This window comes from Zalophus californianus, chromosome 10, assembly GCF_009762305.2.
Source record: "Zalophus californianus isolate mZalCal1 chromosome 10, mZalCal1.pri.v2, whole genome shotgun sequence".
NCBI classification, from domain to species: domain Eukaryota; kingdom Metazoa; phylum Chordata; class Mammalia; order Carnivora; family Otariidae; genus Zalophus; species Zalophus californianus.
The window spans coordinates 29,474,665-29,501,993 of NC_045604.1; the positions used below are offsets into that span (position 1 = coordinate 29,474,665).

General features: G+C 36.0%; 1 protein-coding gene across 6 annotated transcripts in view; it reads right to left on the reverse strand.

The window, feature by feature from the left end:
• The window catches only part of CAMSAP2 (calmodulin regulated spectrin associated protein family member 2), a 107,246-nt gene that overhangs the window by 44,268 nt on the left and 35,649 nt on the right, over window positions 1-27,329 (reverse strand). For all 6 annotated transcript variants that reach the window (XM_027610254.2, XM_027610258.2, XM_027610256.2 and 3 more), the window contains exon 3: window positions 6,284-6,445. In XM_027610254.2, the coding sequence (XP_027466055.1) occupies window positions 6,284-6,445 (162 nt within the window). The remainder of the gene's footprint in view (window positions 1-6,283; window positions 6,446-27,329) is intronic.

A 27,329-nucleotide genomic window follows, 5' to 3' on the forward strand; every position in this document is an offset into this window, starting at 1 on the left:
GGTGGTTCAGGTATAGGCATGAGAACCAATCTTAGTCATTGGGACCTCCTGGTGAGAGGACCAGCTGAGGGAAAGTCTTCCTTGTAAATAGAAGAGTCCAGAAGACCCTCTCACCTTTGCCAGACATTATTCTTACTACATATGATCCCTGGAATCATTATACACTGCTGCCATTATACAACCATGAGTGGAAATATCATACACGGTTAAGAATAACAGAAAAGATAGAAATCCCCTGCATTCTTGTTGACACTGCTGAGCCCCTAAATTAACTAACCCTGGATATGCCCTACCTCCAGACGTGCTGCTATGTGAGATAATAAATCCTTTAAACTAACTGTAGTTGGGTCTTCTGGCACTTAAAAGCACGCTCTCCCTTTTACTGAGGGTACAGCTTTTCATGTGTCTTAACTTTGTGGGTCTAAACAGGTTGCAGTTCCAATGTCCCACAGCAGGCAAAACTAAGACCTTATCTTGTGTCCAGGTGATTTTAAAACTCCAGTCTAGGGACTTGGGTGGCTCAGTTAGTTAAGCATCTGCCTTTGGCTCGGGTCCTGATCTCAGGGTTCTGGGATGGAGCCCCACGTCAGGCTCCCTGCTCAGTGGGGAGCCCACTTCTCCCTCTCTCTCTGTCCCTCCCTCCCTCCCTGGCTCGTGCTCTTTCTCTCACTCCACCTCTTGCTCTCTCTCAAATAAATAAAACCTAAAAAAATAAAATACAATACAATAAAATAAATGAATGAATGAATGAATGAATGACTCCAGTCTAGGCTCGTAGCCCACTGAGAAAGCCACCAAAACTTTCAGTCCCCACTTTGTTTCTGGTACCTGAGAACTTCCTTTTCTTTCTTTAAAGCACAGCTATATATTATAAACTTTCCTAATTCCATTTTATCAAACATGTTGAGGTGTTTATAACCAGGAGAGCTGTGGTCTTAATCTGACAGGAGAGCTGTAGTCTTAATCTGACATGTTGCCAAAATCACTAATATTTTCTGTCTTGGTAATATATGTGTTATAAGGCAGTTTTATAACTTACATGCATCTTGAAGCATTTTGGTCAATTTACCAATTGTACAGTGGGGAAGGTTAGGCAGAGAGGGGTGACAGGACTAAAACCAGTTTTCTGACTGGGAAAATTTATCTTTTTTTGTTGTTTCAGGGTGTGTGTGTGTGTGTTGTTTTTTTTAAGTTAAAAAAGAAATACTTTCAGGGACACCTGGATGGCTAAGTCAGTTAAGCGTCTGCCTTCGACTCAGCTCATGATTCCAGGGTCCTGGGATCGAGCCCCGCATCAGGCTCCTTGCTCAGCAGGGAGCCTGCTTCTTTCTCTGCCTGCCTCTCCCCCTGCTTGTGCTCTCTCTCTCTGACAAATAAGTAAATAAAATCTTTAAAAATTTTTTTAATTAAAAAATAATTTAAAAAATACTTTCTAATTCATTATCATATAGTTGTAATTGATCTATCAATTTGGAAATAACTTCATGATTTTTCAAAAAGTTTTTATCTAATTCTGTTCAAAGAGTAGACTGGTCACATATTAACATTTTAAACCACTATTCATTCATTTATTTATTCACACATTCAAACAGCTACTTACTGAATGCTAGTTACATGCCAGACATTGTATTAGGAGGCTAGGGATACAATAACATATAAATTCAGAATGATCCTTATACTCATAGAACCAAAAAAAAGGGGCAAGAGACCAATAAAAAAAAAGACAATTCATTAGAAGAGCTGTAAATAAAGATGTGAGAAGAAAAGAATGGGGCAGGGGGGATCTATTTTAGGAAGGCTGGATGTATCAGAGAGGTACTTAAGCTGAGACCTAAAGATGAAAAGCTGGCCATGATAAAAATAGAAAATACAGCATTCCAGACAAAGAATAAACAATACAAGCAAAGGCCCTGTGGTTGGGGGAAACGTGGTATGTTTGAGGAACTGAAAAAACAGTATGGCTGAAAAACGTTGAACCCAAAAGAGGGATTTTAAGATAAAACTGGAAAGAGAGGTAGGGCCAAATAATGTAAGGTTCATGTGTTCATAACTTCTGTGTACCCCTGCATGGATTTAGTCATTTAGTATAATTTTGTCTTCTGTGGTTTTGCTTGTTTTTAAGTTCAAATTCATTTTCAGCCAATAATGCTGAAGTTAGCCATGTTATTCCCATTTTTCTATGATAAGTTTTTTATACCTATGGGTGTATTATCCAGAAAAAATAGCAACTTAGGGTGAATCAAAATAAGAGCCAAAAGGAACAAATACATACTAAATCTGAGAGTCAAGAATGAAGTCATGATGAGAGAATAAATATTGAAGCTGGAATTGGTAGACTGGAGCAAGAAAAAAATACACTAGGAGGTTCAGGTTGAATCAAAGGGTTTCAATCTTTATCTAAAAACTGAATAGGTGGATATGGCTGCATAAAGGTGGTACACATTCCCAGTTAAATGAATTCTTTATCCTTCTAGAGAATCCCAAAGTTCTAACATGCCTAGCTTAATTCTGTAACTTTACCTAACTCTTTGATCTATTAAATATCATCTCTCTGCCAAGCACTGCACTAGTCTAGGCACCAAGACTAAAAAAAGATGGGCACTGTACCTGTCCTCACATAGATTATTCTAGTTTGTTTAAGCGATTTAGCAAAGTAATTACAAACTCTCAAAAGTGCTATGATGTAAAGAAATGGAGTGTTACAGCAGAAAATAAGACATGACAGATGCCTACTTCAGATAAGGTTGTGAGGAAAAAGTGTGACCTAAACTGAGAAATGATGAATGGAAGCCATACAAAACCTTGGGAGATGAGCTGCCCAGGAACAGGAGACATGATCAGAGACCCAGGGGTGAGGCATACAGCTGGAATGAAGTGACAGTAGTGAGAAAGGACAGCAGTGGCCATGAGCCGAGGATGGAGAAGTACACAGGGTCAGATTAGATGTACTCTGTAGGCCACGGCACATTCTGCATTTTCAGTGTAAACTGAAAATGAGTTTTAACAAAGGAATGACATGATTCAAGTTACATTGTAAGAAGACACTCTAACAGAGTTCTGGTTCTGGTAATAGCGGAACAGCATTTATTACACTAAGCTTCCCAGAACCACAATTATAAACCAGACAAAATATAAAAAGCAACTGCTGAAAGTACTGGAGAACAACCAAAAGCAGGCAGAAATGGGAAAGGACATGACCTTTGAAAGAAAGGAACATGTTGAGTGAAATCTATGTTTCTATGGCTTTCTCCTCAATCCACACAATGCACAGTGGCTAGAACTCAAGCAGAAAACTAGTCTCGTTGGAATGAGGAACTGAGGGAGAAATCTGAGACTGTGAGAATGGCTAGACTTTGAGGAAGAGTATCCTGGGAAAGAAGGAATCACTACGAGGGAGACCCCAGCTCCATGTAAAAGCTGCCCTCAAATCCCTGGCTGAGCCCTGAACTATGCAGGTATAGAAAGACCCCAAGGAGCACAGAGGGGGGACAAGCGCTGGCAGGCTGAAGAAGCGGCCTGCTGCAGAGGACATGGTGTGGCACTCGAGTCCTGCCAACACCCTGGGTTCTCCACTGAAACTTTAGAAGGGTCACACATGATTTAGAAGACTGAATTTAAGATGAGTACAGAGAAGTATTACTGGATTTGTCAAAATGGAAGCCATCTTCCAAACCAACTCAGGAGCAATCTCAGGATAGGAATGGGGATGGGAGAGAGAGCAGAGAAGGCTAGTGAATGAGTAAACAACTCTTGGGAGAGGTTCTGTCTATGGAGGAACGGGGTTGTATCTGGATTGGGAAGTTTTGTTTATCAGGATGGGAAACACTACAGTAAGTCTATATTCTTGGGAGAATGACCCAATAGGGAGGGAGAACTGGATGATGCAGGAGAGGGAGGGAATAACAGTGTGGTCCACACACCAGTAGCATTAGCATCACCTGTTCTTAGAAATGCAGACTCTCCACCCAGATCCCAGACCCATCAAGTCAGATCCTGCATTTTAACAAGTTCCCAGGTGACTCATAACGCACATGAAAGCTTGACAAGAACCAAAGCAGAGGATCAAAGACCAGGACAAAAGAAGAAAGAACTCTAGAGCAGTAAGTAAAGAGAAACTGCCCTTTGATAGGATGTGGGAGGGGGAGACTCTCTACTTTAACAGCAGAAAAGAAAGAAGGAGTACTGATGCAGAAAGGTTTACAGATTTGGTGGCAAGAAAATTCCCACCTGATGGCTCCCCATCTCTGGTCTCAAAAAAGGATGAGGCAAGGTCCTCAACTGACAGTAACAGGGGATGGATTATAGAAAGTGTGAGGACTAGAGAAGAAAGGATGAAATCGTCTTGAAATGTGGGGAAGTGAACTTCTTAGGGACACGCTTCTTAGCCTGGCAGTAAGCACTGAGTGTCCATCTGAAGTTTGTACTTATAAATTTAAAGTGAAACTGGCTTCCTTGTGTAAATTTCTCCAGCAATATTTATCTCCATAATATCTCCAATATTTATCTCCATATCTGCACCCTAGATAGAAGGTGGGTAACCGAGCTCAACCAGGGTTTTATCAGATAAATCACAGGGAGGGAAAAGGAGGGAGAATAACTGACAGGACTTGCAAGAATCTAGTTCAAAAAGGAAAAAGCCTGTAAGAATTAACAGGCTCAATGGTTTGGAACTCATAATGAAGTTGAATACTGTTAATAGCAGGGGGTATTAGAGTAAGTGAAGGAATTATTTAATAATGAGATGCTTGCAATAGGATATTAAGGTTATATCCTGATGATGAATAGGTCTAGGATGTAACCATAATTCTCCATAGCTAAAGAGGAGTGCAGAAAAAGATCGCTAATGATGAAGAAATAAAGGAACTCCAGGGGCAGAGTATTAAACGGGCCTTCTACATTGATATTGATAATGATGATAAATGAAGTTTTTACATTTATAGCTTCTTGTTATGCAAGCATTCAAGAAAGGATACCTGAAGATATAACCTTGTTAATCTGCTCAGGTCTTGCTCATGGATAAGGTTTCACTTTCTCTGGAGTAATAGTTGCAAATGAATGCAAATCAAGAGGAATTAATTACTCATTCTGGCAAAGGGAGTGATAAATTGACAATTTAAGCATCGTCAGAGCACAAATAACTAATCACAGTTCCATAAAAATTTCCAAAAGGAATCTACAATTGATACAATCTTATGCAACTTAGTCAAGCAAACCTAAGAATCACATAATAGGAAATAGGACAAAATTATTTCATTCTTGTATTCAAAAAATATTTACTCAGCACTCACAGTGTATAATACCCTACTCTGAGTGCTAGGAAATTTTATAATTACCTGATATGAACTAAATCATTATTAAATGCAATTATAGACATTGCAGACTATGTAGAAATCTATTTTAATCATTTTAACAGAATTTTTTTTTTTTACTCAAAAGGTAATGGGAAATTTTAAGTAACTTAACTTTAGCTTTCATTTTGATTTAAAACAAAAACAGTAATGGAGTGTGCCTTAGTCTGTTCAGGCTGCCGTAACGGAAATAACCACAGAATAGGTGGCTTATAAACAACAGAAATTTCTTTCTTTTTTTTATTTAAATTCAATTTAGTTAACATATAGCATATTATTAGTTTCAGGGACAGAATTTAGTGATTCATCCATGCATATAACACCCAGTGTTCATTATATCAAGTGCCCTCCTTAATCTCCCTCACCCAGTTACCCCAACCTCCCACTCATCTCCCCTCCAGCAACCCTCAGTTGGTTTCCCATAGTCAAGAGTCTCTTATGGTTTGCCTCCTTCTGTTTTTATCTTATTTTATATTTCCTTCCCTTCTCCTATGTTCATCTACTTTGTTTCTTAAATCCCACATATGAGTGAAATCATATATTTGTCTTTCTCGGACTGACTTATTTCGCTTAGCATAATACCCTCTAGTTCCTCAAAGTTCTGGATGCAGGGCAGTCCGAGATCAAGGGACCAGCAGATTTGGTGTCTGGTGAGGGCCTGCTTCTTGGCCATCTCCTTGCTGTGACATCACATGGTAGAAGGAGCAAGGGAGCTCGCAGGGCCTCTTTTATACGGGGGGCCTTAATCCCATTATAACCTAATCACCTACCAGAGGCCTCACTTCCTAATATCATCACATTGGGGGTTAAGATTTCAACATAAGAATTTTGGGCAGAGAAAACCTGCAACCTGTAGCAGAGTGGCAATGCATAATTGAGGATTTCACTTTTTCTAGTTATGAGACTCATTTTTACTCGAGTGAGTATATTCCTACCTTATTAATCCAGTACATGACAGCATCCTCAATATCATAGGGCAGATCCGTGGCTTGAAAAAAAGCTGAATACTGTTGAGCACACGCAATTACTTTCTCTATACTGACCATTTCTACGGTATAAGCCATCATTAGGGTATCTATCATGGCCAAATGAGCACTCTGCAAATATAAAACAAAAACACAGAGTTTAAAAATTACACTTAGAAACTGCTGTTTATGTATTTTAAAATATTAATAGTAATTCCTAACAAAGAGTAACAGAACTAAAGACTACAAAAGACAAGCCTTAAGAAAATACAAATGAGAGATGAGTTAAATGAACCAAACTAATTTATCATTGAAATAATTACTGAGGATCTTTAAGACACTCAGAAAATGTTCTTTTTCCTGTTTTTCCTATCTTTAATAACATTGCAATCATTTACTCAGCACTATAATTTACAAACTTCAAAATGCTATGTCTGCTGCGCTGATTATTAATGGTACCAGTCAATCTCTGATCCCTGACTATGCTCTTGCCTCGGGCTTCACATCCGCAGAAGTTTATAGATTCTGCTTCTAAAATGTCTCTCAAATCTACTGATTGCCACAGTTCCAGGGCAGACCATCAACATTTCTCACACTTGAAGGAGACAAAGAACTCTGATTCTCCTGGTTCCAGCTTCTTCCTCATCCTATTCACCTAGCAGCCCAGGACTTCCAATCTTTCCTTGCCTTTTTTGTTTGTTGGTGTTTTATATGTTTGCTTGTTTTTAAATACAAAAGTGTTGTTATATGGTGATTCCTAAAAGTTCCAAACATTACAAAGTACATAAAGTAGAAATTACCTCTCTCCTAGTCCTCCTCCCCTAGCAATGGGTACAGTTTGGTATGTATTCTTACAAAAACATTTAATGCACATCAAATAGGTAAACATTCACACTGTTTCCTATTCTCTGGCATTACAAACAATACTACAATATTATCTTTCTCTAGAGATAATTATTGTGGAGCTACTGGGCCCAAGAGCAGCCACATTTTAAGTTTTCATAAATAACCATTAATCTGCTTCCTAGAAAGTTTGTGGCAAACTTTATCTCCTGTCAAGAATGTTATCACTGTGCCTGTTTCCCCACATTTTTTGCCAGCATTTGGTATCATTCACTTTTTATCATATGTATCAGTCTGAAAGGTTACCAAAATACCCACTCTTGTTTGACTTTGCATTTCTCTGAACAATGAGCATCTTTTTAAATGTTAAACAAAGAACTTGTATTTTTTCCTTGGAAAACTGCCTCCTCATATCTTTTGCCTATTTTTCTCTTTGGGATACTCATCTTTCTTTATTTCTTGATTTGTTAGAGCTCTTTATATATTAGGAACATTAGCTCTGTGTCATTCTGATAGCAAATACATTTTCCTAGTTTGCCTTTGGATTTTCAACTTTGTTTAGAGTATAGTAAGCTATAGGGAAGTTCTAAACATATTCTTGGTAAAATCTCTCAATCTTAATGTTCTTCTTTATGGCTCCAGAATTTACCTCATGTTTACAAAAGGCTTCCCCCCACCCCAAGAATATGGAAATATTGTCCTTTTTTCTATTACTTTAAATCTATCTAGAATTTGTTTTGAAGACAGTATAAACTAGGGCTAGTTTAAAACTAGTTTAAAACAAAACCGTACATAGTAATGTTCAAGATATATATACACACACACCCATATATGCATACCTGTATGTATATCCATACATGTATGGATATATACATATAACATACAAAACAGGAAGGGAAAAGCTGCAAAAAAAACTTACTTAGAAACTACCTTGTTATAGTATGCAAAAAAAATGCATATAAAATCTATCATTTACTTCAAAAATTAGGATAGTAACACTAAGTATAACTAATTAGTAATACATTTTCAAAACAAAAACATTTTCTCACTTTACTAATTACTTCTACAAATTCAAAAACAAATTTTTAAGAATTTCACTCTTGTCCTTACAGTTATTTCTATATGATATTCAGCCACTTTTAAACTAAAAATTTTAAAAATAAATAAGTAAACTAAAAACTTTCAAATTTTAGTATTTTTTTTTTTACCCTTTAACTTTACAATATGTGATAGAGGTAAATTAAAAATTATGTAAAACAGAAAGGGGAAAGCTGCAAATAAAAAACTTCCTACCTTATATAAGTACATAGTACTTATAATATACATAATGTAAATAAAACTGCAGATAAAGCTGCAAATAGAAAAGCACATACATAAATGTATCTAGAAAAGATCAATAGTAAAAAGAAATAAACTCTAGGCTATAATCAGTACAGAGCAATTTATATCTCTAAATAAAATATACATATGTAATTTCTAACCTAAAACATTAAGATCAGAATAATAACGATGACAGCTAACACAGAGTACTATGTGCCATATAATGTTTTCAGCATTTGTATTAAACTCAATACAACAACCCTGTGAGAGGAACTATTATTACATTTATTTTACAGATGAGAAAACTGTGTAACCTGTTCAAGGTTACGCAGCAAGGAGGTAGTGATGTAGGGATTCAAACTTAGAAGTCTGGCTCTGGAGCCCATACCATCTGACACCAACATTGCAGACTCATCTGGATGCTCCCCTCGGAGTGGTGCATATTGCAGTAAGAGGTGAGGCTGCAAAGGTTAGAAGTAACAGCTGCCACCACCGGGTGGCAGAGTAGAATGGGCCATCTCAGGGCAGCAGTATAAAGACCGCTTACAGAATAAAAGCAGTTCCAATGGAAAAGGAAAGGATACAGAATCCCAACGAATTTACTTAAGAGAGCTTAAAGTATCATACAAAGGCCAATAGCAGGTTCTATATCTTTGTTACAAAAGTTATATTTTTGTTACCTCCAATCAGTAGAGTCTACATAAGTTACATTTATGTATTAGAAATGAGTGTTAAAGTTATGACATAAAGAAGAGTGTTTAATTAAGCCTCATAAATTAGTAAGACAGAAGTGCTAGTATTGCATGCCTCTTACTATTCTTGTATCAGATTTAGACACAGAACTTAAAAAAAAATTCCTAAAAAGAACCCAGGTCTTACTTGGCCTACTGTGGTATAGCAGCTCTAGCACCTACCATGTCCAAGCAGTCCTAGAGGGATATAGGAGGGAGCCAAGACTTAACAAATCAATCATGAACATAAAGTATTTGAATTATTCTGCTAAAATGATATGCACAGCATATACATACCAGACTGTGGTTCATCAAAGTTAATTCCAACTCGGGAAATTATACCTTGCATATTATTTATTTTTAAAACAGGTTTACTGTATGTTTCATTTATCTTTAGTTTACATGGAGATAAAAGTAAAATAGCACTAAACCTACTGAAATACCACTACACACCCATTAGGAAGGCTATAATTAAAAAGTCACATAATAACAACTGTTGGCAAGAATGTGGAGAAATCAGAACCCTTATATACCCTGCTAGTGAAAATGTAAAATGATGCAGCTGCTGTGCAAAAGAGTTTGGCAGTTCCTCAAAAAATGAAACAAAGAATTACCATTTGGTCCTACAATTCTACTTTTAGGTATATATATGCAAGAGAAATAAAAATATATGTCCACACAAAATCTGTTCATAAATATTCATAATAGACGAAAAGGCAGAAACAACCCAAATGTCCATCAATTGATGAATGGATAAACAAAATATAGATATTCCATACAATGGAATACAATTCAGCAATAAAATAGTGATATATACAACACAGATGAACCTTGAAAACAATATGCTAAGTAAAAGATGCCAATCTCACACACACACACACACACACAAATACATATTATTCCATTTATATGAAATGTCCAAAATGGGCAATATATATAGATAGAAAGTAGATAAGCATTTGCTCAGGGTTGGGGGTGGGAGATGTGGAGATAGGATGGTGATAGTAAAGGGTGTAGGGTCTCTCTTCAGTTTGATAAAAATTTTCTAAAATTGATTGTGGAGATGCCTGTACAATTCTGAATATACTAAAAACCATTACATTGTACACTTCAAATGGGTGAATTATATGGTAAGTCAACTATAGCTTAAGCTGTTACTCAAAAAAATCAGATTAATTTGTGACACTCTTCTCCCACTTTTCCAGTATAAATACCTCATATATCACCATTTCTGGCTCTAAGTAAGCCATTATCCACATGTTTGCAAAGTATCTTTATAAATACTTCAAGGTGAAGGGTGATTTATTTTTCTAGATAGTGAGGTATTTTAGTATTTTGAGTAATATCTAAGAAAGATCATAAATGATGATCTTTAAAAATAAACTACATATCTTTTATCTAGATTAGCTGGAGCCATAAGAAATTGGAAATAAAAATCTGTGAAAACAGAATTTAGCGTATTTTTCTTTTTATCATCAATATTAGGTATCTTCTGCTTAAAGGCATTCAGAATGCAAACTTATGGAAATAAACAAATGTTAATTTATTTTTAATAATATCTAAAATACCCACTGTCTAGAAAAATAAATCACCCTTCACCTTGAAGTAGCTAGAATCTTAGAGATTTCTATAGTTGGTATGAAAATAGAAATTTTCCAGAAAAAATAGACACTTCTAATCCTAATGTCTGTCCTCTGGTGTAAGGAAATCATAGCACATCAAAAATCCAGCCTATCAATAGTGGGTTGACCCAAGGAGCAAAAACGCACTGGCCTTAGAAACAGTCAGGAGTATACACTGACCAAAAAAGATTTTAGCTGTAAACTACAGGAGAATTATGGCACTGCTATTCGTGACCTACTGGTGTTGTACCCAACCTGTATTAAACAGAGGACCAGAGAGCACCACCGCCATGTGAAGATGACAGATGATGAGCTTGTGTACAACGTCCACTTAGCGGTCAATTTCCTGGTGTCCTTGCTCAAGAAGAATTGGCAGAACGTCCGGGCTTTATACATCAAGAGCACCATGGGCAAGCCCCAGCGCCTGTACTAAGGCACAGTTCAATAAATCCTAGTGCCACCCTTAAAAAAAAAAAAAAGTTCCTCATGATCTTAAAATAATCACTCTTGTCAGATCACATCTTCCACTACTTCTTTTTTAAACCCTACAGTCTAGTCCTTAAGAGCAAGGACTTTTTAAGTGGACAGCCTAGGTTCAACCTCAACTGTGCCACCTACTATGTGGTTTTGAGCAAAGTCCTGAATTTCTCTGTGCTTCAATATCCTCATCTGTAAAATGGGATGACAATAATAGTACAAGGCATTTTGTGCTCTAAAAATAATATGGTTTATGTCCAGGATAGGGTTGGGGTAAACCACTCAAAAGCTATGCCACTTTGTAACCAGGAGGTAACCTGGACTGTCCAAGCAGAAACTCAACCTGGCCGCAAGCTGCCACAGCAGACATTGGAAAATGCACAAAACAATTGTGAAAATGCTGCCGGCACTCTAACTAGAGCACAGCTGGTGGATGCTGAGATACTGCTGATGGAGGTGAATCCCAGCCAGGACAGCCATATGAAGATGCGCACAGGAGGCAATGCAACTGTCCCTAACCAAGAGCTGCATTAGGATGGGGACGCACCTCTCTGGGAAGGAGTCCTAGGGACAGTTCCTTATTTTAAGATTAAAATATGGAAAAACTCTATGGTTCCAGTTTTGAATTACAGGTAATCAGTAAGAACTCATGATTATATACATATATTTTTCCTAGCCCTAACTTGAAGAAAGGGCCTAGAAGCAATAACTACTAAAGTAGCAATAAATACATCTATGCCCGGATCTTGGTATCTAAATAACATTTCCCCCATTAAAATAAAATAAAATAAAACCAAGGATCTTTAGAAAATGACTGAATCCAAGTCAGAGACAGAAAAAGGACAAAGCGAGACTGGAATATACACTTGTGTCAGAAAGAAAAAAGTATTCAAAGACTGATGGGGAGATGTCAAAAAGTTACAGAAGCCAGCTTGCATGGGGCTCCCTCTGGCCAAATATGGGCCCACTTGAATATAAAAAAAGATTAATGACAATGAGTTATATTACAAGGAATTAAAAACAAAAAGAATCCATGAGTCCATGGTGATAATCATTATGGGGGGAAAAAGAAAAAGCTTTTCTTTACAGAACAATGCCAAATAAGAAATGTAAAAGGAATGAAAGTATTTTAAAAATCACCATATTCCAACCACCAATGCTGTAATTAATTTAGCACAGATCATCAACAGATACTGAAACCACTAGGTGAAGCATTACTGGGAAACAATATGCAATCGATGTCAAAGTATCACTTCACACAATACTTCCTAATTACAAAGGAAAATATGGTCAAACTTAGTACCACCAATAATGGGACCAACTGACATGATATGCCTCCTGATGAGATTCAATGGAAAGTATACATCACCTATGTAGCATTCAAGCCAAAAAATTTTAATCTGAATCAAATTTGGAGGAAACAACCAGACAAGAGGGGGTTAGGGTATAGTCTACAAGCTAAGTTGTTTGCATTCTTCAGAAATGTCAATGTCATGAAATAATAATAAAATAAGGTAGGGGGAGACAACTGTTCTAGACTTAAAGAGAACAAAAACACACGGCTAGTTAAAAGTAGTAAATGATCTTTGATTGGTTCCTGGTTTGAGAAAGGAAAAGAAAAAACTATAAAGAACATTTTAGGCACAATAATTGCAGAAATATAAATATGGACTACCTGTTAGATAATATTATTGCAACAACATTTCATTTCTTGGTGTGATCCTGGTACTATAGTTATGCAGAAAAATGTTCTTGTTTTCATAAGGTTCTGAAATGACTGTGTGTGCGTGTGTGCATGTGTGCACCAGCAAAGAGACTGGGGGCTGGAGGGTAGGGGAAGGGAGGGAAAGGGAGGAGAGAAGATAAAAGCACATATGGCAGAATGTACTGTCAAATATTTTTTAACTTTTTAGCAGAACAAAAAGTTTAGAATAATAATTTAGAAACAAAGCTCATATTCATTTTCCACAGAAATAGGTAAGTACATTTTATACACACATCCTTATATATGCTATACCTAAGTCATCTAAGGTCTAAAGACGAATTTACAGGGACGTCTGGGTGCCTCAGACGTTAAACGTCTGCTTTCAGCTCAGGTCATGATCCCAAGGTCCTGGGATCGAGCCCCACATCAGGCTCCCTGCTCGGTGTGAAGCCTGCTTCTCCTTCTCCCGCTCCCTTGTGTTCCCTCTCTAGCTGTCTCTGTCAAATAAATAAAATCTTTTAAAAAATTTTGAAAAGAAATTAAAAAAATAAAAAAGAAATTTTAGGATCGGGACACCTGGGTGGCTCAGTCTGTTAAGTGTCTGCCTTCAGCTCAGGTCATGATCCCAGGGTTCTGGGATTGAGTCCCGCATCAGGCTCCTTGCTCAGCAGGGAGCCTGTTTCTCCTGCCTGCCACTACCCCTACTTGGGCTCTCTCTCTCTCCCTCTGACAGATGATGATGATAGATAGATAGATAGATAGATAGATAGATAGATAGATAGATAGATAGATAGATAGAAGACAGATAGATAGGGGAAGGAAGGAAGGAAGGAAGGGAGGGAGGGAGAGGGAAAGAAAGAAAGATAGAAAGGAAAGGAGGGAGAGAGGGGGAGGGAGGGAGGGAGGGAGAAAGAAAAAGAAAAAAGAAAGGAAGAGAGAGAGAGAGAAAGGAAAGGAGGAAGAAAAGAAAGGAAGGAAGAAAGAAAAAGAAATTTTAGGATCAAGTGAAAATAAATTCTATCCCTTTTAGTTATCATTTTGCTTTATTATACAAGTAACCATTTTTTGTGAGACCTTCTAAGATTTACTCTTAGAAACCTTCAAATGTATAATACAATTTTTTAAACTGAAGCATAGTTGACATATAATATTAAATTAGTATAATGTTAGCTACAAGTCTGTCATATACAACCTTTGTTATGTTGAGATATGTTCCTTCTATGTCCACGTTGTTGAGAGTTTTTATCATGAATGGATGTTTAATTTTGTTAAATGCTTTTTCTGCATCTATTGAAATAACTGATTTTTATCCTTCATTTTGTTAATGTGATGTATCACATTGGTTGATTTGCATTTATTGAGCCATCCTTGCTTCCCTGGAATAAATCCCACTTGGTCATGGTGAATGATCCTTTTAATGTATTTTTTAATTCATTTTGCTGATATTTTGTTGAGAATTTTAGCATCTATGTTCAATCAGGGATACTGGTCTGTAATTCTCCTTTTTAGTGCGAAGTTTGCCTGGTTTTGGTATTAGAGTAATGCTGGCCTCATAGAATGAATTTGGAAGCATTTCTTTCATTTCATTTTTTTTTTTTTGGAATAGTTTGAGAAGAATAGGTATTAACTTTTTAAATGTTTGATAGAACTCACCTGTGAAGCCATCTCATCCTGGACTTTTAAGTAACCATTTTTTATATAACAATATATAGTTAAGTATATTATTTTGGATAACTTATATACTAATATTTAACTTTTAAAAACCCTAGGAATAAAAGTTGGGCAACAAAAATCAATCATATTTACTAAAGTTTACTGATCTCTTATTATAGGTCAAATACTACATTAGATGCTTCACAGGCACTATTCTATTTAATCCTCACAATCATAGAAGGTGGATAATATTTTCATTCCTTACTACCAATAAGAAACTGTAGCTTAGAGTTTCAGAACTAGTCTAATGTCAAACAGCCAATTGTTGCAAACCCCGTTCTGTCCTACTCTAGAAACAAAGTACTCAATTACTACCATTCAGCCTCATTCGCAGTGAAGCATTCACCAAAAGACATTGAAACCATTTCTGCTCCAAATTGTAGCATTCTCTTTTAATCTCAAACATCGATTCTTCATAAACATTTTTGTAATTAAACTTTTTATTTTGAGATAACTATAGGTTCACATGCAATTGTAAGAAACAATACAGAGAGTCCATGTGCCCTTTACCCAGTTTCCCCCAATGGTAACATCTTGCAAACCCATAGCACAGTATCACAATCAGGATACTGACACTGATACAATCAAACTATAGAACCTTCCATTACTAGGATCTCTCCCCCATTGCCCTTTGCTAGCCACATATATTTCCCTCCTGCCCTTCCCTCTCTTTAAACCCTGGCAACCCCTAATCGTTCTCCAGTTCTATAATTGTCATTTAAAGAATGTTACACAAATGGAACCATACAGTATGAAATTTTTTGGATGGCTTTTTAAATTCAGCATAAATCTATGGAGATTCAGGTAAGCTGTTGTATGCAGCCATAGTTTTGTTCCTTTTTTACTGCTGAGTAGTATTCCAATAAACCTCTTAAAACACTGATTATGGTAATCGACACTTTTATAAATATAAATACATCAGCTTGACCTACATGTTAAACATGTAACACAAACTATCTCACTTACACTTGTAGGAGACTGTTAAATATATTAAACTGAAGTACTAAATTATTTAATATAAATGGGTGGCTGAATTTTCCCAATTTACCTTTCTTATGAATGTTTAAAGTTCTAACTAAATTAAAGTTTTCATGGGTGCCTGGGTGGCTCAGTTGGTTAAGCGACTGCCTTCGGCTCAGGTCATGATCCCGGAGTCCTGGGATTGAGTCCCACATCGGGCTCCCTGCTCTGCAGGAAGCCTGCTTCTCCCTCGGCTTGTGTTCCCTCTCTTGCTCTCTCTCTCTCTCTCTGTCAAGTAAATAAATAAATAAATAAATAATCTAAAAAAAAATAAATTAAAGTTTTCACTCTTAAAAAAGAAGAACCCAGATTATATGGCACTGTTAAAATAAAAAAATAGTGGGGTGCCTGGCTGGCTCAGTTGCTAGAATGTGCAACTCCTGATCTCAGGGTCATGAGTTCAAGCCCCACACTGGGCATGGAGCCTACTTAAAAATTAAAATAAATAAGTAATAAAATAAAATAAAAAATATTTTTGGTCGGTATTAATTTAATTTTTTACCTAACTAGCTCATACAAAAACTAAATGCCTGTGAGGGTCTTGCAGGAAAGGAAATAATCACAGGAGGCAGCTGCCCCGAAATCATCTTTGAAGGAAAACACAGGAACAAGACCAGAAATAACAAGACTTTCCTGTTTTCAACTTGTAGTAATATTTCAAATTATCAAAGAAGTGATAATATGAGGCAGCCTACTCAGAGATACTTATACACAGTTTCTACTCATCTCCTATGCAAGTGGTCAGTATTACAGTGCTTATTTATTATGCACACATACACATACATACATGTACACACACAGAAAAACACCAAACCATAAAAGTCTAAAAACGTTACTTAAAAATTTCACAAGTACTTGTCTGGCAATGAATAAAATTCACATCTTCTTTTCTCTGTTTTTACATGTAATCATCAGTTAACTATTCCTTTTATCCATGAGAAAATTTTAAGCTAATTTCTAGGCATTTCTTTAGGTTTTAAATGAAATATCACAGCACCCAGAAAGTTCTCCTTGACCACTAATCCCTACCTCTGACTAGGATTAGATGCCCCTCTGATAGGTTCCACAGCACTTAACAGTAGCAGTTACCATGAAGTAACTGCCTAGTTTTTTGCCTGCCTCTCCTTCTAGACTGTAAGTGTCCTAAAAGTGAGGAATGTGTCCCCATGATGTAGCTCCATATTTAACACACATTAATGACCCATAGACAAATTTCCTGAATGAGTGCTCACTTCGGCAGCACATATACAAATTTCCTTAATGAATGAGTATGCATAAAATACATATTAGCACTGACCAGAAGACCTAGAAACGAGTCCTTCCATGATACTGTATTCAGTGTCAACAGAATTATCCTAATGTGCTCTTCCATGGTACCCATTTTGATGGAGGCTATTATTAGTTATTTTTAAATCAGACACTTTAAGATATAATGCTATGCTTTTAAAAATAATTACTATTCTAAAAAGAGAGTAAACCATCACTCTCTAAATCTTCTAGAAGCAAGTCATTCACTTACCATGTAGACTGGCATTTTAAGAATTTTAGAGGATTTAGATAATACTTTAGATAAATACTTTAGAGTCATCTTGCTAAAAGTATTCTTTTTTAACTATATCCAAAGGTAGCTAAAAGTAGCTCAGTTCAATATTTGTAATAATATGTGATATGGTTAATTCCAACCATTTCACTTCCTCTTCATTGCTACTATGCTGGTACCAGCTCTTGCTAAGATTTCTGTAATAGCTTTATTAGTCTTCCCACTCTTACCACATCCTCTCCAGAGCAGCATGAGTGATCTTTTTAAAACACAAATCAGATCACGTCACCTCTATATTTTAAAGAACCTTCTGGGGCGCCTGGGTGGCTCAGTTGGTTAAGCGTCTGCCTTCGGTTTGGGTCATGGTCCCAGGGTCCTGGGATAGAGCCCCCACGTTGGGCTCCCCATTCAACGGGGAGTCTACTTCTCTCTCCCCCTCTGCCCCTCCCCCCACTTGTGTTCTCTCTCAAATAAATAAAATCTTTTAAAAAAATAAAAAATAAAGAACCTTCCAATGATTTCCCACTGCACTTGGCATAAAAATCTGATCACAATTCATTAGATGCAATACAATTGGCCCCTGACTACCTCTCAGATCTCATTTATTAGAGCCATGCTGTTTTTTGCTGACAAGCCTATTCTGGCCTAGAAATTTTACACTTGCTGGCTCTTCTGACTACATGGCTCTGCCCTCCGACCTTTTCATGCCTAATTCATTTGTTTCTTTTTTCTTCCAATTCCAGCCAAAATATCATCTCCTCAGGGAGATCTTCCCTAAAGATTCTGCCTGCCTCCCAATTAAATTATTCTTTATCAAATCATGCTGCTTTATTTTCTTCATGGCAGTTAGCACTACCTGATGTTATCTAATTCACTCATATTTGTTTTCTGTCTACCATGTTGCCCCCTCTTCACCTACCTCTGCTGCCTTCTGCTTCTCCTACTCTCCCTCCTACCCTCTGCTTCTCCTACCTCTGCTATTCCAGAAATGAATACTTGAAACAGGGGCCTTGTCTAGTTTACAAAGGGCCTAACACACAGCAGGGCTGAATAAAGGAATACATTTTCAACCCCAAAGAAACCCATATCTTGTTCTGAACCATTTTGTTTCATCCTGCCTTGTACCTGGCATTGATCCTTGATCTTGCTTTGTCTCCCACTAATAGCTTTAACCTTATCTTCTCAAGCCTTCTATTTGATATTACTCTAACATTTGGTTCCCTTCCTCAATAACAACTCATATTTACCTCTTGGATCATGTCTCTTCTGACTAGTTTCTTTTAACCAACCCATCTGATTCAGTTAGCTTCCAGAACTCTCCTCCAAGATGGATCCTCCACGTCTAGAACTCCAAAGCATGGAGGGAACACAAAGCACTGATTAAGTGTGTAAGCTCTGGAGTCAAGCTGCCTGGGGAAAATCTTCACTCCACCAACTCTGTGACTCAGAATAGTGCACTTAACACCTCTGTACCCAATTTTGTTCACTTACAAAATAGTAGATAATAACACAACCAACCTCAAAAAAAATTGTTAGAGATGAAATAGATTAGTAACTATAAAGGGCACAGAAATGTATCCGTACCTAATACTGTATAAATATTATCTATTATTATCTAAAATGCAATCACTTCTGACTATGAAGGAGTAAATGGTACCAAACTTGCCCTCCTGCCACAAACAACTCAAAAACTGGACAAAATATATATAAAACAACTAGTCTCAGACACTGGACTACAGACAACATAGGGCTGTGATCCCTGAGTGAAAGGAAACAATGAGAGCTCTACAATCATCTCACCTCTATGCCTAAAAGCACTTTCTGGAACACTGAACAGAAAAAGGAAACCCACCCTCCCCATGGTGGTCTCACTGAGTTGAAGAGACAAGACTGCAGTTTGGGAGAGAGAGGGGTTAGGTTGCTAAAACTTGTGGGGAAGAGTACCAGAGAGGAGGAAGCTACACAGGGAACTCTGTATGGGGTCCCATTTGATTGAATACTGACCTGCACATGAACAAGGTAACACTCTACAAGGCTAGACAAAAATCATCTACTAAGGAAAAAAAACAACTATAAAGGAGCTAGAAGTAGAATAATTCCCACCTGGGAACTGGAATCATCCAAAGTGCAACCAGCAAGAATGGAGAGACCACACCAAATATCCAGGGTTTCGTAAGAGACCCTGGAGGGTAACATTTGAGTAGTAGGTTTAAAACAGCCCTAGAATGAGGCTACTCTAGACCCAACCTAACAAAGCTCCAAAAGAATCCATGCTGATTTGCAAATAACTGCCTACAAAAACAAAGTTTAAAACTTTTTTTTATCTTAAAATAATTATAGGTTCACAAGAGGCTTACCAAAATTCAAAACTATAAAGGAGGGGGGAAAATCAGACCCTTAAAAACGTGACAGTTACAATGTCTACCATTAAATAAAAAAACTACTAGACATACCAACAAGAATCATCTCATAATTAGGAGGAATCAGAACTAAAGCACCAAAAGAAAAAAGCATAAAACAGCAACAACAAAAAAGAACAGAGACTTAGTGACCTAAGGGACAATAGCAAGCAGTTATATAGTCCAAAAAAGGTGGTGGGGAGACAGATATATTCAAAGAAATAAGGGCTGAAATTCTTCCAATTTTGGTAAAAGCTACAAACTTAAAGATTCAAGTAGTTAAAAAAAAAATCCCAAACAGAAAAGCTCACTAAGGCACATCAAAACCAAACTGCACAATAATAAAGAAAGAATCTTAAAACTAATGAAAATGACACAGTACATAAAGAGGAACACTGATAAGGATAACATCTGAATTCTCCAGAAACAAGGCAAGCCAGGAGACAGAACGCCATCTTTACTGTTCTGAAAGAAAAAGCTGTCAACCTAAAATTCTATAACTAGCAAAAATATCCTTCAAAAATGGAGGCAGAATAAAGACATCTTTAGATAAGTAAGGAAACACTGAGAAAAGTTGACATCAGTAACAAAAAATGTTCTTCATTAGTTTGTTAGTTCTTCAAGCTAAAGGAAGATAATACCAAATGGAAACTAAAACCTCATCAAAGAAATGAAGAGCACCAAAAAAGTTTGTATGTGTACAAATATGAAAGACTGCTTCTCTCATTTTTTAAAACTCTTGCCAAAAAAAAATTCTAGGGTTTATAAAACACATTCAAGTACAAAGGACAAAAGGAAGAAATAATGGAAATGATGTTTACAATACCCAATAGTTGGTAAGTATAAAATACACACTGGGTTTTGAAGACAATACAAAAATAAGAATATAAAATAATAATTTTTAAATAGAATAACTGTTGAAATAACATTTTCATATACTGGGTTAAACAAAATATATTCTTAAAGTCAATTTCACCTGTCTTAATTTTTTTTACTGTGGCTACCAGATTAAAATTACACATGTGGCTCACATTATAACTCTACTGTACACTACTGGTCTAAGTCTAAACTACACACAACACGTGTACTAGAAAGAGACAGAAGTACAGTAGAAGAAATATTTTAAAAGACGGTAGCCAAAACAAAGACTTTTCTAAAATTAATGAAAGATATCAACCCACAAAACCAAATGTTTCAGTGAACCCTTAGCAGAATATATATATAAAGAAAACCAGGGGCACCTGGGTGGCTCAATTGTTAAGCATCTGCCTTTGGCTCAGGTCATGATCTCAGGGTCCTGGGATTGAGCCCCACATTGGGCTCCCTGCTTGGCCCCAAGTCTGCTTCTCCCTCTCCCGCTGTATCTGTCAAATAAATAAAATCTTAAAAAAAAAAAAAAAACACATGTAGGCATCTCATAGTCAAACTTCTGAAGAGAGAGAGAAAAATCTTGAAAGATGCCAAAATGCAAGAAGAAAAATTCCTCTGTATGTACTGTGTCATTTTCGTTTAATTCAGTTGGACTGAATTAAAAAGAGAAACAGAGAAATCCACAATTACTTGGAGCTTGCAATACTCCTTTTTCAAGAATTATTAGAGTAAGGGAACAAAAAGTCAGAAGGGAATAGAGAAGACCTGAAAAGCATTATTATTAAGCAAAATGACCTGATATTTATTTATAGGACACTACAGCCAGAATAGCACAATACACATTCCTTTCAAGTGCACATGAACACTCATCAAGATAGATCAAATTGCGGCACCAAAAACAGTTTCCATATATTTGAAAGGGCTAAAATCATACAAAGTATGTTCTCTAACCACAACAAACATGTTAGAAATCAGTAACAAAAAAAGATATCTATATAGAAAATATCCAGGTATTTGGAAATTAAAGAAGATACTTTTAAATAATCAATGAGTAAAGAAGAAATCACAAGAGAATTTAGAAAATATTTTGAACTGAACAGTAATGAAACACCATTCACTGGTGTTTGGCACCATGTCAAAATCTGCAGAACTGAGAGGGCAATTCATGACTTTAAGTGTTTATATTAGAAAAGAAGAAGAGTTTCAAATCAATTACATAAGATTCCATTCTTAAGAAGTTAGAAAAAGAGGAGCAAATTAAATCAAAATAAGAAAAAAAATAAGAAGGAAATAAAGGTAAGAGCAAAAATCAGCAATATAGAAAACAAGCAAAACAATAGTAAAAAATAATAAAATGAGAAGCTAGTACTTGGAAAAGAGTAACAGAATTGATAAACCTCCACACAAATAATAATGTCAGGAACGAGGGGACGTTACTACAGGTTCTATAGATATTAAAAGGATAATTAGGGAACATTATGAACAACCTAGTGCCAATAAATTTGACAAATTTATTTATTTTTAAAGATTTTATTTATTTATTTGACACACAGAGAGAGAGCACAAGCAGGGGAAGTGGGAGAGGGAGAAGCAGGCTCCCCAGTGAGCAGGAAGCCCAATGTGGGTTTCGATCCCAGGATGCTGGAATCATGGCCTGAGCCGAAGGCAGACATTTAACTGACTGAGCCACCCAGGCACCCCAAATATGACAAATTTAGATGAAATAAACAAATTCCTTGAAAGGCTACAAAACAACCTAAATTAACACAAGAAACAAAAAATCTTTGTAGTTGTAATCTATTTTTAAAAATAAATTTGTTATTTAAAAACAAAGCATGTAACCCTGATGGCTTCACTGGTGAGTTCTATATCCAACATTTAAGAAAGAAATGATACCAAACTTCGACAAAAGTTATCAGAAAATAGAAAAGGAACACTTTGTAAGTCATTATATAAAGTCAGTATTACCTTCATACTGAAATCAAAGAAATTGGAAAGGAAAAACATCTTTCATGAATATGGCTGCAAAATATCCTTGAGAAAATATTAGCAAAGTAAATCCACCAATATATAAAATAATATATGGCCAAATGAGTTAATTCCAGTAATTTAAGATGAGTTTACTATTTGAAAATCAATCAATGTAATTCACATATTAACAAGATAAATAAGGAAAGCCATATATATGATCATCTCAACAGAGGCCAAAAAAAAAAAAAGCATGTGACAAAATACGGCACCTATTCATGATTTAAAACACATACATTCATACAATTCTTAGCAAACTAGGAATAAAAGGGAACTTCTAAACTTGATAAAGAGAATCTTCAAAATCCTATAGATAACATCATACTCAATGAGAACCAAATACATTCCCCATAAGATCAGAAACAGGTGAGGATGTCTGGTCTCACCATGTTTATTTAACATTGTTTGGAAGTCTTAGGTGCAATAAGGGAAGGGGAGAAAAGCCATACACACTAGAAAGGAAAAAGTAAAACTGTGTTTATTCACAAGTAACATGATTATGTATGCAGAGATTCAGACATAACCACAAAAAACCTATTAGGGAATGTGCATTTAGCAAGGTTACAAGATATAAAAATCAATGTTCAAAATTCAATTGTATTTCTCCATATGAGCAATGGACAACTGGAAATTAAATTTCAAACCAATTCCATTTACAATCAAAATCAAAAATATGAAATAGAGTAAAATTTATAAAATATGTACACGACTCCTATACTAAAAACTAAAACACTATTGAAATAAATTAAAGGAAAGCAAAGTAAATGGGAACAGATACCATGTTTACACTGGAAAACTCAATATTGCTAAAATATCAATTCTTCCCAAAATGATCTAGATTGAACACAATTCCAATCTCAATCCCAGCAAGCTTTTTTGTAGAAATTGACAAGTGATTCTAAAATTTATATGTAAACACGAAGAACCTGAAATTACTAAAACAATTTTGATAAAGAACAACAAATTTGGATGACTTACACTACCAGATTTTAAGACTTATTATGAAACTACAATAATGAAGTAGTACTGTGTGGTACTGGCCTAATAAACATATAAATCAATGGCACAGACACACATATCAAAGTAAGTCAGTGGAGAAAGAATAGCCTTCAACCACTAGATATCCTTGTTTAAAAAAAAAAGAACAAAATAAGCCTTGAATTTTCCCTCCCATTATACAAAAATAAATAAAAATAAATACAAAATGAATCACAGACCTAAATGTAAAAGCTAAAACTATAAACATTTAGAAGAAAAAACAGAGAACAAATTCTTCACAACCACAATGTAGACAAAGATTTTTTAGGACATAAAAGTACTATCAAAGAAAAAAATTAACTGGCCTCCCTCAAAATTTAAAAGTCCTTGAAAGACATCATTAAGAAAATGAAAAGGTAAATCAGAGACTAGGAGAAAATATTTGCAATATATGTATTTGACAAAGAACTTGTAGTCAGAATATACAAAGAACTCTTACAGTAATAAGAAAATTAAAAAACCCAATAAGAAAATGAGAAAAAGATTTAAACAGACACTTCACAAAAGATGTATGAATGACCCAATAAACATATGAGAAAAACACTAAGTTATATTAGTTATCAGGGAAATACAAATTAAAACCACAAGGAGTTATTAATTCACATTAGAGTGGCTAAAATTATAAAGACTGATGATACCAAAACTGTTGACAAGGATATGGAGCAATCAGAACTTTCACACATCTGCTGGTGGCAAAATAAAAAGTACAACCACTACTTTGGGAAACTACTTGACAGCTACTTAAAAGTTAAACATTCACTTATATAAATATGGCCCTCCAATTCAACTCCTAGGTATTTACCCAAGAGAAATGAAAATATATGTCCTCACAAAAATGTACACAAATGTTCATTCAGAGATGTTTATTTATAATAGGCCAAAACCTGGAAACATCAATGTTCAACAACAACTGAATGAATTGTGGTATCCATACAATGGAATATGAAGCAATAAAAAGGAACAAACTACACATAACAATATGCATGACTCTCAAAAATAAGAGCAAATGAATCCAACTAAAAGAGAGTTCATGTGGGGCACCTGGGTGGCTTAGCTGGTTAAGCATTCAACTCTTGGTTTCGGCTCAGGTCATGATCTCAGGGTCCTGGGATCAAGCCCTGTATTGGGCTCCACGCTGGGCATAAAGCCTGCTTAAGATTCTCTCCCTCTCTGCCTCTGCCCCTCCTCCCCTCCCACTTGCAGCACATGTGCTCTCCCTCTCTCTCTCTCAAAAAAAGAATAATAATAAATAAAAAGAGTTCATGCATTATGCTTTCATCTATATGAAATTCTAGAACAGGCAAAACTAATCTACAGTAACAGAAAGGAGATTAATGGATGCCTAGAGTGGGGGGAGGGGCTGACAGCAAAGAGACACAAAAGAATTTTGGGGGGTGATAAAAACATTTTATATCTTAACTGGAGTAGTACATGAATACATACATTTGTCAAAACTCAAAACTATCTACTTCAAATAGGTGTATTTTCTTTTATTTAAATTATGCCTCAACGAAGTTGATTTTAAAAAGAAAGATCTGGCCTTAGGAAGTCATTCAGACTTCACTTGAGTTTTATCTTCCTCTGTTAAATGTGGATAATACCTGATTTCTCACTTCACAAGGCATCACATAAGGTGTGATCAAACTACTATCAAACTACTATCAAACAAACTATCAAACTACACATCAAACTACTCTAAAAAGTTCTAAGTGATATAAAGGTTTGCAGTGTTTTTATTACTTAAGGTATTATACAGTCAGTGTATGACTTTGGGATTAACCTACAGAACTGTCTATTTTTTAAAGATAATCTTCAAACTTCATTGTCATCATTTATTTTTATGCTTTCCCAAACAAATGTTATATCGATTAATACTTTAAGGAACTAAATTAGGAGATTTCTATAATATCACCTTCATGTTCCTAGTCCATTAAGAAAAGAGGTGCCAATGAGCCATCAAAAACATGTAAGCAGGAAAAAAAAAACCACCAAGACAATAAAACCAGGTTTTTATGAAAAAAAAAAAATTAAAATAGACTATTACATCCAACAAGTCAAGATTTAAGTACAGAACATATATATTTTCCAAATGTCCTAACCATAGTGACCTGGGAAAGATTTATTTTTATGATAGTTTATATATGGCAGCTCAGGCTTGTCCACAACCACTCAACATAATTGCTGCTACTTTATGCCAACAATGTAAAACGGCAGCTATGTTCTTTCATTTGCTAACCAATATGACATTCCTAGTATATTTTAACCAGTCACATATGGGGTACTTCAAAGTATGTTTGTGCTTTACAGCTTTCCCGATCTGAAAGTTTCCCAAGCATATGTGATGATGAGTCAAAAATTCCTTCAAATCTCAAAATCTAAAACAAGCTACATAAAATACACTGAAATACGCTTTATCACATAAAAATAAGCATCAATAAAGGCTCCACTTAACAATGAAAAAATTGCCTGAAAGGAAGTTTGTCAGATTTCTTTCAGCTGGGTGTGTATGAAAAATGCTCCTAACAGTACTCACTTTACCAGAAAAAAAAGAAACATAAGGTTGCAACACAATCATAGCTGTTCTCTAATTTGGCTCTACCACCCAGTCAGGCTTCATTTCCCAACTATCTCTGAGAAAAAGAAAAAGGAAGGTTATGATGTCTCCTTTGGTAGCTAACCCATCCTAGGTTTGTAGAAAATACAAAGACAATTTAAAACTGAATAGCAACAGAGAAAGTTTCACAACATTTGAACACAGCTATGGCAGAAACTCAAACAGCATAGTAAGAAGTACAAATATCTTTTCTCCAACCTACCAAGTATCTGGAGATAACCCACCTCCTTCTAGATGAATGCCTGCTGGCAAACAGTGCCCAGATTAACATGCCACAGTGGTGGAACTAAAAGATCACACTTTCCCTAAGCGGGTCTCATGGTCTCTACACAGACACATTGACCAGAGCCCACAAAGCTGCAGCTATCAGAAAAAGTAAAGAGCTGTAGCCCTGGGAGCTACCTCACCAGCTAACTGGCAGGGAAAGGTATGCACACTTGAAAGTTCAAATTTATGAACCAGTGTGCTTTAAAATGGATGCTCGTCAGCTATGAAGCAATTATTTTCCTTGCCACCCAAAATAACCTGTTGATATAATTCTCAAGAAAGGCTCCTACCTACGGGCGCCTGGGTGGCTCAGTCGTTAAGCGGTTGCCTTCGGCTCAGGTCATTATCCCAGGGTCCTGGGATCGAGCCGCGCGCATCGGGCTCCCTGCCCCCCGGGAAGCCTGCTTCTCCCTCTCCCACTCCCCCTGCTTGTGTTCTTGCTCTCACTGTGTCTCTCTCTCTGTCAAATAAATAATAAAATCTTAAAAAAAAAAAAAAAAAAAGAAATGCTCCTACCTACAATAAATTGTCAAATCTTCACTCTGTGAACTCAAAGGTGAAGAAAAATGCAAAGAGATCAAGACTGTCAAGTTTTTTTATCCCCTTGGCTGGCAATACCTTCCTAGCACTGACTTTTCAAATAGACAAGTACTGCCACATAAAATGCCACCTCTATAATTTTGGTAGACCATGATATCTATAAATCCATTAAAACATTAATCTGTAATGAATCATTAACTATTGGCATTATTAAACCTAAATTCTAATGTAGATCACTAAAACTTCATTAAATGATGCTATTAATTAAAATGCTATTTAACAAAAGAAA